At 40.8% G+C, this 13844-nt stretch overlaps 1 protein-coding gene across 1 annotated transcript in view; it reads left to right on the forward strand.

The window, feature by feature from the left end:
* LOC134207928 (protein artichoke) overlaps nt 1-13844 on the forward strand; it is a 203634-nt gene that overhangs the window by 143194 nt on the left and 46596 nt on the right. The window contains exons 2-3 of the mRNA XM_062684005.1: nt 6971-7503; nt 7835-8172. Coding sequence (XP_062539989.1) covers nt 7194-7503; nt 7835-8172 — 648 coding nt within the window. The 5' untranslated portion in view covers nt 6971-7193. The remainder of the gene's footprint in view (nt 1-6970; nt 7504-7834; nt 8173-13844) is intronic.

Here is a 13844-nt window from a genome sequence, read left to right on the forward strand (position 1 = left end):
TGATCTGAATTTCCTTCTTTTTAGCAATACCGTGCTTGATATGACAGAAAATTCTCCTTACACTTTAAACATTTTCCTGAATGAGTTGTGCCGTTTTAGTTGTAGACCATCCACCAAAACATGATCGATTTTAGAACACGTATCGCCATTAGTAGAGTGGAATCTATTAAAGACGTAACATTCTGCAGTCCAAGTTTAGTCGGTGATGTGCAGTGAAGGGTTGACGACAGTTACACCCACAGTAACGATTTGGCTATCCGGTACATGATAAGCAGTGAGGCAAGGAGAGAAAGCTTGGGAGCTACTCTTACAACCCGGGCGTGAATGGTCGTTCTAGCCCGACGAACTGGTTGCGGTCTTGTCTCGAGCGTGTGACACGACTATGCCGAGGAAAGCGCGACCACGGAGCTGCAGGCCTCAGGTATACTGCTGGAGCGATCAAATTGCAGCACTTCGAGCAACCTGCCTCATGGATAGAAGAAGACAAAAAGGTCACGCTCGGCGGAAATGAGGGAAGAACGCATCGAGATTTTCAAAGCAGCGAGGCTGGCTCTAAACAAGGCCATCAAAGAGAGCGAAACAGACTGCTTCGACAGACTGGGCCAGTAATTTAGCACTGATGCGATGGAATTTTGTCAACAAATTTCGAAAAAATCTCTTCAGAAGATTTGAATGAATTTCTCAAAGAATTTCGACAGGTTTCACAGTAAAAATTATAAATATATAGGGGAACTGTTCCGTTTTCAATCTCACTGAACATATATTCATCTCATTGCAAAACAAAGAAATACAGCACCAATCTCGTCGCTTCTTTTTGCTAACACGCGTGCTCACCGCTGAAAAAAAATCACAAAAATAAGAAACAAACCAAATTCCTTTTCATTGCTCTGTTTTTGATGGGATGGAAATAGTTTGAAAAGATTCGAAAGGTTTTTTTTTCGTGAAAATTTGTATTTTTTGTGTGGATTTCGACACAACTTTCATCGAATCTATGGAAAAATTAAATATTTCTCTCGGTTACTGTATCCAGCTCTCCACGCTTGCCATAAAGGCGGATGCTATTAAAAGATTGACAATAACTGCTTCCGACACTGAACTGAAATCCCACTCTAAGCAATTGTTGATTTTTTTTTCATTACCAATGACTTTAATTGAGTTGTTTATCTCTCTATCATCAAACAAATTTGTGCAAGAATACATATTTTCCAACAGTCTTTTATGACGTTACTAGCTAGCTATTATATTTTTTCCAGATATTTTTTTGAATGAAGACGAGAATATGCCAACGAACGTGAATTCAGAGAACCTCCTAATGGTTAGAATTGTCACGATTCTGGTTTTCATTGACCCGACATCGCATTGAGCTTTTATGAAACAGTCCGTTCTGCTGCAATTCAGAACACCGTATACAACATGCTTGGTGGTCCACTGATGCGGATCGCACTTACAATCTTACCGCAATAATTGCCGCTATTTGAAATTCCAATATAAACCTTTGAATTCTTATAATCTAATTGGCTTGACCTTTTGAACAAAAAGACCATTGACCTTTGTGAATTTCAAGGTTTTGGTATTCGTACTAAGTTCAAGAGATCAATATTTTCTGTTTATGAAGGCATATCCACTATACCTGATATCTCGCGTAACATTTGAAAAGGTCCTACAGCGCCTACAGCCAAAACGTAAACATTGAGAAAATGCCGTTCGAAAAAAAATGCATCGCAATTCATATTCCTATTTCCCCGGTTTATGATATTTTAAGCAGCAAAAACTCCTAAAAGCACATAATCAACACTATCTATTCATCCATAACCTTAATTGCATCGAAACCATGCACCACCACCGAAATCATCCGGAATAGGCCTTCTTGGTAAGTCATTCTGCATTTGCTTGTCATTCATAGACCCTTTGTTTATGGCATTTTTCGAAAGTAAACACGGGATAAGGCTTTTCGGGAGGGGAAATTTTCTCTCTCCGAGGTCGGGCCGATGACGGTTCGGAAAAAAATCCCGTTATCGGCCCGAAGTTGGAGAAGGCTTATCCCAGACAGAAAAAAAACGAGTGGCTTGGCCGTTTTTTAGGGTGGACCTACACATATTTTGAAAATAACACGTTGTAGGCGCAATCAAAAAAATTTTGTTTTCTAAATGATTTAATTGAAGATGCCGAACATTTTGATACTATTAGTAGCTATTAGAGGATGCTATTGAATGGTGTTAAAATCGAATTTGTTTGATAAACGGATTTAATTTACGTGTGAGATAGCCTAAGCAAATTGAAAGTAATAAAGGGAATGAATTTAGCTTATTTTTCTAGTAGAAAAGTTAAAATAGTCGCTGTAGAACGAATCAATAATAAACATTAAGTTGACCTTCCCCGTCATAAATTGTTTCTCGTTTTACTGTTTCAGTCGATTCTTTGGTTTATTTAAGGTCAATTTTTCCGAAGAACCCATATTTTTTGAAGCCTCTAACCCTTAACAGAAGCCTTGTAACCTTAAAAATTTAAAACAAAAACCGAAAAAGTGCTGCACGTGTGAACCGACCTGAAAAATTCACCCGATGTTCGTTAAAAATCTGGCAAATGTTGAGCCAATCTTGAAAAACGGCACTTTTTCGATTTTTTGTTTAAAATTTAAAAAATATTTACATAGAGGTGTCAAAACATATGGGCTAGGTGGGAAAGTGGACCTTAAATAAAACAAAGAATCGAAGAAGAATTAAACGAATATAAAATTTTGACGGGAAAGGTATTTTTTTTATTGTCTTTATTAATGAGGTTTTCGGCCCTTGACCGGTTCACCTCAGACGGGAAAGGTCAATTGGAGAACTCAACATTCTTGCCTTAACGAGTAGCGTGTCACCTCACAATTTTCGTAGAATTGACCCAAAAATTTTCCCTGTTCACGTATTACAATTTAAATCACATTGTTGATGCACATGCGAATAGTCAAATAGGATCAGATCACGTTTTTGCGATGTTTCTAATTCCAGATGATACTCGCATAAAATAACTACAAAGGGTTGATTTACAGTAGCACAACAGAAGAACCTCGCTTCAACAGAAAATACAGCGTTTGAAAATGTTCATGAAACCGCGCATTAGACGGTGAAATCAAAATTTTGGTCGTGGCAATGATGTAGTTGAACCTCAACAGTTTGACAACAATCATATATCAACATATAATCTCCGCTGTTTAAATGTTGATTTCCAACGCTGATATTTGGCATACTATTTATCAAAATATTTTTTTAGCCACCAAATGAAATACCTATATAGGGGGAAAGACGGTTTTGGCAGGTTTTGTTCTATTATTGAAATGAATTTTATGAAATTTGGCCACAATATTCTTTGATATGCAAAGAATGCTTAAGCCAAATTTGAGCATAGTCAGTCATAAAAAACCCCTCTGCCAATAATAGAATAAAACCTGCCAAAGCCGTCATTCCCCCTAATAAAAATGAAATGGTCTGTGTTCGTATCCGCATAACTCGAAAACGGCTGGATGGATTTTCTTCATATCTTAAGCAGATATGTTCGCTATCGTTTCCGACGGGTTTATATGAAATTTTCTCATGCTAAAATCACGGGTAAAGTTGACTAAACCATGAAAAACGTAACTTATTTTGTAAACAAACATTAAAAGGCGAATTCCTGCTAAAGCAAGCATTTCATAACAAAACCACGGTATGGATCCGATAGTTTAAGCTTTCCTCTACCAGATAAGGGAAATACTTTGGGATAAAACGCTTGCATTCTCCGGAATCCATGGAACAATGTTTGTTTACAAAATAAGTTTCGCCCAAATCGCAAATCAGTCCCGAAATAAGGAATCGTATGGGCATTTTGCATGCGTAGTTCAGAACGCACTTTCTCGCCTACTCTGCAGGACAACGTCTGCCGGGTCGACTAGTCCAAAATAAAAAAAGGGTTAGTAATATTCTATGAATTGGTAATGAATGATTATGACATAATTTTGATTGTTGTTGGAAATTAAACAACTGATTAAATGTTGTTGGTAACAGGAAAATCATCGTTTGCTAAAAAACTAATTTCAATCCAGTGTCGGGAAGCAGTTCTTGTCAAAAAATTAATAGCATCCACCATTATGGCTAGCGTCGGGTCGTTATCAAGATTTGGGAAGAAGAAGTTTTGCCGCAGGAGTGGATGGAAGGTGTCGTGTGTGCCATCTACAAAAATGGCTGAATTGTAGCAACTACCGCGCAATCACACTGCTGAACGCCGCCTACAAGGTGCTCTCCCAAATTTAATGCTTTCGACTAGCACCATCTGCAAGAGAGTTCGTGGGGCAGTATCAGGCGGGTTTTATGGACGAACGCTCCACCACAGACCAGGTGTTCGTCATTCGCCAAGTACTGCAGAAATACACATCATCTATTCATCGACTTCAAAGCCGCATATGATACAATCGATCGAGATCAGAAATGGCAGCTGACGATTAATCAAGGCGTTGATGGATCGGGTGATGTTTGAGTTTGAGTTTCAGGGGCATTCTCGAGTCCCTTTGAAATGCGCAGAGAGTTACGGCAAGGTGATGGTCTTTCGTGTCTGCTATTCTACATCTGACATCAGACTGAAGAAGGAAGCTAAGCGAGTCGAACTAGTCATCAACACGTCGAAGACGAAGTACATGATAAGAAGATGAGAAGATGAGCTGCTCGGAGAACCATCCATCGTTTACACCGCGAAATTCGGACGACTGCGGTGGGCTGGGTACGTAGCCAGAATGTCGGACAGTTACCCGGTGAAAATGCTTCTCGACAACGATCCGACGGGCAGCGGGCAAGGTGGAGTGATCAGGTGGAAGATGACTTGCGAACCCTCCGTAGACTGTGTGGTTGGCGACGTGTAGCCATGGACCGTGCCGAATGGACTGTACAAGCCACTGCGGCCTTAGCCTGAATAAATAATAATACTAGTAGAGTCAAGTGCGAGACACTGAAGACGACCTTACTGTTGAGGTCGAAATACGTATCTGTCAAAGGTACAATAATTGTAGAGTAGTGGAATTAAATCGTTTTATGACAAGTAATAATAATAGAATAGTTGCAAGTTTGTTCGTGTTTTGTACGATCGCGCGGAAGGAAGTGAAACCATCAGTGAATGTTTGTTCGTGTTCTTTAATAAAAGACAAGATCAAAGTGCGTGTTGAGGTTTTAAGAAGTACGCAGAACGAAATAATGTGTTCTGCTTTGTGCAACCCTGAAATTTATTGACTAGTGGACGTATTCCCGTATTTTAGGTAACACGCCGGTTTGATATGTAAAAACGTGAGTACAGTATTTTTAATGCGCGTATTTATATTCCATCCTATAGATCACATCGCTTACCGAAGTGAATCCAGATAGAATATCCTTTATAACTAACACAATATCTTATCCCCAAGACAATCGTGGAGATGCAGAGGTATACTCGGCGCCATTATTGATTATTTGAGCTTCCGAAAATCACGGAGTAGCAACTAAGAATTTGTATGGTCGTAATGCTCATGCTCAACAGAAAAGTTAAAGATGTTAACCACTTTAACGAATGTTCAAGAGGACCATTTTTGGGTCGTGGAAGACTTTCACACACAATTCGCCGGTATAAATGAATATAAAAAAAAACGAATTTATCCCCCAGTGCTGAAGATGCCTTTCTCGATTCAATATGTTGATTTTGAATTAATATAATATTATGAATTGTCTACATTTTGGCAGTTGAAAGATTTGATGCAATTCTAGCAAGCTGTTTCAAAATTATTCAATTATGAGAGTAATGGGTTGCGTCACGGCTAAAGGGATTAATGATTTAATGTAAACAGTGTTTTTGATGATTGAAAAATAAAAATATAATCCAAACTTGATTTATTGAAAAACCAAAAACAATAGAGTCCAACTAGAAAATTTGCTCCGTCGAATGAAACCAGTTGCACTCGAATCGATCAAGTCCTTCTATATGAAACGCGTTCAACAAAAAATGGGCTACACACATTCACACACACAGACATGTGCTCAGTTTTTCGAGTTGAGTCGATTGGTACATAACACTATGGGTCTCCGAGCCTCCTATCAAAATTTGACTTTGGAGTGAAATTATAGCCTTCTGGTACAACTTTGTTGAACGGGAAAGGCAAAAATTGCGAAGCTACGGAATGAACTATTGGATTTTTCATCACTTTTACGGTTATTCCAGATCTTCTGGAGGGGGAGGATCATTCCGAGAACATTTGTGAGTCACAGAGGACTTTCACTATTGATTGTAGACACAATTCGACCGTATGAATGGTTATGGAAACATCGTGATGATCTTTTGCTCTTTAGGAATTGATTGATTTGGATGATCTTTTGGAATTGACAGTTTTTTACGGATGCCAAAAAAATCGAAAATTGGTTGAATTTTGAGATATTGGGATCGTGATAAATTCTTGGGTCCAAATGGACCCCAGTGCACAAAGTGTCAATTCTTTTTTTGCTGCCTTTCGTAAAGGTCGAAGAGGTCGTCGAATTGCTCAGAGAATCTTAGTTACCTAATGTAAAGGAAAAGCAGATTTAAAAAAAAATGTATCCCGTTGTGTCACAAAGATATAGCGTTGGTTTGGGTGTGCTTGGGAAATGCAGCATTTTATATCACACGAGAAAGGTATCATCACCGCTAGGTGAATTATAGCAGTAATAATGTGGAGAGGTGCCAAAAGCTATCGAGGCTTGATGGTGGTGTTGCACACCTTCAATTCCGCCCAATTAATCTCCACTATATATTCTTCAGTGACAAGAGCTCACTGTTTTAACCTTTTCACTTTAGAATTTTAAGTGCCGAAATAAATATTACCATTTTCGTAAGCTCTCGTTTATCTGACAACCGCATCACAAGTATTTTTTTTTAAATATTATCAAGCCAATCGAGACGCGTGCTAATTGACAAATGGATGCAAATACTTACATTTCCTTCTTCTCTCATCCCTTTCTAGATATTTGTCTCTGTGTACAACCGCACCATGCTGTGAAATCTGGCCTTCATCGAGCCACATCGTGGTGAATAAACCGCAAACACTTCAAGCATAAACCAACAATCTCCGGTTAGTAGAGCATCCGGAACAATCAGACCCTCCGGTAGGTAGGGAAGATGCTTCTTTCCCGTCTCCTGCCGCCGCAACGCTCGACAGCGGACAGAGGAACCCAAACGTGGACGGCATGATGCTACGGTGGCCCAAACTGGGGCTCACTCAGCCCTACTACAAATATCTTTGGCGCTGCTGGTTGCTGGTCGGTCTGATACTGCTGCAGCGCATCAGCTACGGTCGGATGGAGGAAGTCCTTCAGCTACGGAGCAGTGGGCGTGGTTCTTCGGGCGGAGGCGACAGCGGGGCCCAACACTACCAGCAGCAGCGGCAACAGTTGGAAGAACAAGAACTCTTTTCGTCGGCGTCGTCATCCTCGAACGAGATTGAATGTCCGAGTTTTGCCGAGAGCTCAGCCTGTCCGTGCTACAAATTTGAGGATGGTACGTGTTCGATTCGTTTCTGTTTTTGGGTTCAAAACGTATCGCAGCATGTCACGCATTATGCTTTTCCTTACATACCGAAGTAACCGGGGAATAACTCTAGCACATTCCACAATCCTTCGGTCGTTCATTAACGATGCTTACCACCATTTTTGTTTGTTTTGTTCCATCGATTTTATGTTTATTTGTCTGAATGTCTTGCTTACTTTATTTAGTCATAATAAGATAAGTTACCCACACGTCTTTTATGGATGGCCCCTTACATCTTAGTTCCACACAATCACAGCACAGTATCTAACGAGAGTGCTTTCTTTTCTCACCCTCCCCCCAGGACTTTTCCTCGAGTGCCCGAGCATCACTGCGGTAGCTCTGCGCTCGACGCTGCAGCTCATCTCGTCGCCAATCCAATCGTTGTCCGTGTACGAGTTTGACCGGTCGGTCAAATCTCTTACCGCGGACCTGTTTGCGACGGCATCGCACGCCTCGCCACATACGTCGTCGTTCGCCGGTAACGGCGCAGGGAGTGGCAGCAGCGGCACCGGTAACGACGTCAACATCCGGCATCTTCAGTTCTCCCATTCCAACCTCCAGCAACTGAAGGAGAACAGTTTGAATAATTTACGAGCGCACTTAGAGAGTTTAAGTATTGTAAATGGAAAATTGACACAAGTGAGTTTTTTTCCCTGTGAAGATAGTTTCCTCTGGGGTTAGCCCGGTGGAGAACGGAATTGGCAAGCACATGTCCACTCTGGTAAGCGAGCGAACTTTTAGTGAAATCGATTTAGGTGGTTTCAGTTAAAGTGACTGTAAGCGAGCAGAAGTTTTGGTAATCCCAGATGACATGTGTTTTCTGTTTTCGTTCCCGATCCGGTAAATGGATTTGCAATCAAGGAAAGTTTCAAACCGATATTCAAAAGTTGGTAAAGCTGGGATTTACGAATCATAAGTGAGGTTTTAGAGATTGTGGAAGTTATGATTGGACTTTGGTTATGGTGCGTGTAATAGTTCAACTATCTTGGAAATGCTTTACCAGATTAGACAAATATTTCCGACAGGACATCTTCCCCAGCGCAAATCAAAATCAACGATTGCATTCATTTTTTACCAAAATCTCTTTCTTAATTTATAGTGCTTTATGAGGAATTTGCTGAATATAGCGAAAAATGCATTTTCAAAAGGTTGAATTTGAGCGTAAAAGCCTTCCGGAAATATCTTTTGATTCCTTATTATGAAGTAATTGGCCGTTACATGTAAGTTTGCATGTAAGTTCCAGCATAACTTCTGAACCCATTGATTGATTTCAACCCAATTTGGAATACATACACTTTATCTTAAGGAGACGATGATAAACACAAATTTTTATTCGCTGGAAATCAGCAAAATTTTGCTGGATTTTGCTGAGCTGTAAAACCAGCAATCCATCCAGCAATATTTAGTTTGCTGTTCTTCCAGCAAACAACGAAATCATGATAATGATAGCTACTTAACTGTATTTTAAGTAATCTTATTAATGGTTTGCTGGACGTTCAGCAAAACAAAAATCAAAATAATTTGCTGTATTTCCAGCAATGCGACTTACGATGCGATTAATGAAATGTCACTTCAATATGAACGAAGAAGCGCATTAAATTAAGAAGATATCAATGACATGTATCAGTTAATGCAATCAAGTTAATCAATTAATCAATAGTTGATCAATAAAAGTTGGAATAGAGTTTTGCATGATCGACTGCTGATACATGACATAGGAAATCACTTAATATACAGATAATTTTGTTTCACATCATTTTTAATTTTCTGTTATTTTAAATCAAATTACTTTATCCAAAACAGCTACAACCAATGAAAATGACATTTTCGAATTTCAAAAATCGACATTGCTCACATGTTTCATTACCCCACAATATGACCCCATGCAAAAATTGAGCTCAATTGGACATGATTTAGGGAAACCTAAATTTAATCAAAGTTTTGAAATTTTTACCCATGAAAATTTTCCCAAGGAAAAATCGAAAATCGAATCTTTGTTTTGATGTCAAATAACTTAAACATGCATGAAACGTCGAAATCTGATGATATTTAAAAACAATTTTTTTTAGAAAAAATCGAATTTTCTCTTGGAACATTTTTGGGACTTTTTTTTTTCCAGATGATGAAATTTTTTTTCATCCAATTTTAACACCAGACGATACGCAAACGTTTTTGTAGCCAAAAATATCCTCATATGCAAAATTTACCTTCCCCTCGGATATGCTACCTTGCCGCGGTGGGTCGGCTTACGCCATTAGCACTGATATGGCAACCAAAGACATATCCTGTCGTGGTGGTATCACATGTTGACTATTTTTGTTTGGTGCCGCGTTACATATCTGGCATTGACGCACTAATTTACGGCATATGCATGTAATCCAACGGCCATCGTGTCTTGGAGCCTTGAGTGGTAGTGCAGTCAGGCAGAGGCCTTTTTCATCAGTGATAATGATGTGAGTTCTCTTCTTTTCGGCAATACTTTTCTGATGCGTTCCCTGTGACGATGAGTCGTAGCCACGCTTACATTCAGCTAGCTAGGCATTTGAGCTTGAGCTTGAGCTTGATTGACTGCTCGTAGTTGCTACTCCATTATGACCAGATCAGCTGTTCTTGCACAGGGAACCAACAGATGTTTGCTTGGGACTAGCACACATCTTCAATGTACAAGTACTGGTAATCTCATTTGTTAGGTCATACTGACGCCTGCCACGTCAGAATGCAAGTCAATGTAGGGAAGGGGGAGGAAATGATGATGCAATCACTCGCCCACTGCAAGCCGAATATACCTCTGCACTTGCCACGAGTTCATGCGGAATTTGTTGGAATTTTTGGGTTAGGTTCGAAAGGCAGAGGTCCGTCTTGGTTAACGAGCTGCCAATGTGATAAGATAGGAGAAGGCAACTGATGGAGGAATTGCTAATTGGATGTAGGAAACGAGCTTCATAGTTCATTTCCAATTCTAGCAGATTACTGTTAGAATACTCAAGTTGAAGGTATAGGAATAGTAATGGAAACGGTATGGAAGTCCATTTCCAGTTCTAGCGATTGCTAGAACATGAGAAATATAGAGAAAGATACAAAGTAGGAGAATAGAACGGACCTGGGATTGAACCCACGACCTCCTGCGTATGTGGCAGAAGCAGTAGCCATATGACTACCAAGCCCGCTAGGCATTTAGCTAGCTAGGCATTTATTGAAAAACAAAGTATTCAAGACATTCGTAGGGAATCGACTGCTGGATTCACTGAGTAGAAGTTTTTTTTAAACTAGGAACGTGGTGCCAGTTTTATTTTGTTATGTCTCACTTCGAAGAACCATAATAAAAAATACCACACATTATAATGATGGTATATGAACAATCTTATGACGGCTTCATTCTCGATAATTTTTACTAATAGTAGGGAATAGGCGAGATGAAGCTTTACTTTGCCACCGAAAAGTGAATCCTATAGCTGACTCATAGCTGATCATTAGTACATTATAGATATTGACAGTTTAGAAACGATTGAGCTACTTCTTAGAACATAATAATAGTCTTAGACTACCTTGACAAAGGAATAACAATAAAATAGACTAAATGCACGAACAGTTTCCACTTTTTACAAGACATAACTTACATTGTGTTTGATAGTATTGACACAACGAAAACCATGAAGAACCAATAACTTAGGTAAACAAAGTAATTCGAGGAACCCATACTTCATACCTTCTGACCATAAAGACAAAAATGACATCGTACACATCAATCTAAATAATTATGAATGAGATAATGGGAGAGAATATCTACTAAAGTTGAAAATATAATGTCTTTTGAGCCAGTTCAACAGTGTCTTTATGGACGACATGATCCTTGTACGGCTGGAAAACTGCTTCAAAAGTTATTAGCTAGTCATTTTTCATAAATTGAGGGTTGAACACTTTCTTATATTTGAGCTTGAGCTTGCTTGAGCTTGATTGACTGCTCGTAGTTGCTACTCCATTATGACCAGATCAGCTGTTCTTGCACAGGGAACCAACAGATGTTTGCTTGGGACTAGCACACATCTTCAATGTACAAGTACTGGTGATCTCATTTGATAGGTCATACTGGCGCCTGCCACGTCAGAATGCAAGTCAATGTAGGGAAGGGGGAGGAAATGATGATGCAATCACTCGTCCACTGCAAGCCGAATATACCTCTGCACTTGCCACGAGTTCATGCGGAATTTGTTGGAATTTATGGGTTAGGTTGGAGAGGCAGAGGTCCGTCTTGGTTAACGAGCTGCCAATGTGATAGATAGGAGAAGGTAACTGATGGAATTTCTAATTGGATGTAGGAAACGAGCTATAGAAGTTCATTTCCGATTCTAGCAGATTACTGTTAGAATACTCAAGTTGAAGGTATAGGAATAGTAATGGAAACGGTATGGAAGTCCATTTCCAGTTCTAGCGATTGTTAGAACATGAGAAATAAAGAGAAAGATACAAAGTAGGAGAATGGAACGGACCTGGGATTTAACCCACGACCTCCTGCGTATGAGGCAAAAGCAGTAGCCATATGACTACCAAGCCCGCTTCGAAACAAGTATCACGCACTGAACTGATTAATTTTATTACCGGCCGCGCAATGCAGAACACAATAATTCGGCCGACCGCGCGATCGTTCTGCTGTCCGAAACACGAGAGATCACGCACTGAATTGATTAATTTTATTACCGGCCGCGCAATGCAGAACACAATAATTCGGCCGACCGCGCGATCGTTCGGCTGTCCGAAACATGAGAGATCACGCACTGAACTGATTAATTTTATTACCGGCCGCGCAATGCAGAACACAATAATTCGGTCGACCGCTCGATCGTTCTGCTGTCCGAAACATGAGAGATCACGCACTGAACTGATTAATTTTATTACCGGCCGCGCAATGCAGAACACAATAATTCGGCCGACCGCGCGATCGTTCTGCTGTCCGAAACACGAGAGATCACGCACTGAACTGATTATTTTATTACCGGCCGCGCAATGCAGAACACAATAATTCGGTCGACCGCACGATCGTTCTGCTGTCCGAAACACGAGAGATCACGCACTGAACTGATTAATTTTATTACCGGCCGCGCAATGCAGAACACAATAATTCGGCCGACCGCTCGATCGTTCTGCTGTCCGAAACATGGGAGATCACGCACTGAACTGATTAATTTTATTACCGGCCGCGCAATGCAGAACACAATAATTCGGTCGACCGCTCGATCGTTCTGCTGTCCGAAACATGAGAGATCACGCACTGAACTGATTATTTTATTACCGGCCGCGCAATGCAGAACACAATAACTCGGTCGACCGCACGATCGTTCTGCTGTCCGAAACACGATAGATCACGCACTGAATTGATTAATTTTATTACCGGCCGCGCAATGCAGGACACAATAATTCGGCCGACCGCGCGATCGTTCTGCTGTCCGAAACATGAGAGATCACGCACTGAACTGATTAATTTTATTACCGGCCGCGCAATGCAGAACACAATAATTCGGTCGACCGCCCGATCGTTCTGCTGTCGAAACATGAGAGATCACGCACTGAACTGATTAATTTTATTACCGGCCGCGCAATGCAGAACACAATAATTCGGTCGACCGCTCGATCGTTCTGCTGTCGAAACATGAGAGATCACGCACTGAACTGATTATTTTATTACCGGCCGCGCAATGCAGAACACAATAATTCGGTCGACCGCACGATCGTTCTGCTGTCCGAAACACGAGAGATCACGCACTGAACTGATTAATTTTATTACCGGCCGCGCAATGCAGAACACAATGGTTCGGCCGCCCGCTCGGTCATTCTGCTGTCCGCAACGGGCGAGATCACGCACTGAACTGATTAATTTTATTACCGGCCGCGCAATGCAGAACACAATAATTCGGTCGACCGCTCGATCGTTCTGCTGTCCGAAACATGAGAGATCACGCACTGAACTGATTATTTTATTACCGGCCGCGCAATGCAGAACACAATAACTCGGTCGACCGCACGATCGTTCTGCTGTCCGAAACACGATAGATCACGCACTGAATTGATTAATTTTATTACCGGCCGCGCAATGCAGAACACAATAATTCGGCCGGCCGCGCGATCGTTCGGCTGTCCGAAACATGAGATATCACGCACTGACTGATTAATTTTATTACCGGCCGCGCAATGCAGAACACAATAATTCGGTCGACCGCGCGATCGTTCTGCTGTCCGAAACATGAGAGATCACGCACTGAACTGATTAATTTTATTACCGGCCGCGCAATGCAGAACACAATAATTCGGTCGACCGC

The sequence above is a fragment of the Armigeres subalbatus genome, chromosome 1 (assembly GCF_024139115.2).
Source record: "Armigeres subalbatus isolate Guangzhou_Male chromosome 1, GZ_Asu_2, whole genome shotgun sequence".
NCBI lineage: Eukaryota > Metazoa > Arthropoda > Insecta > Diptera > Culicidae > Armigeres > Armigeres subalbatus.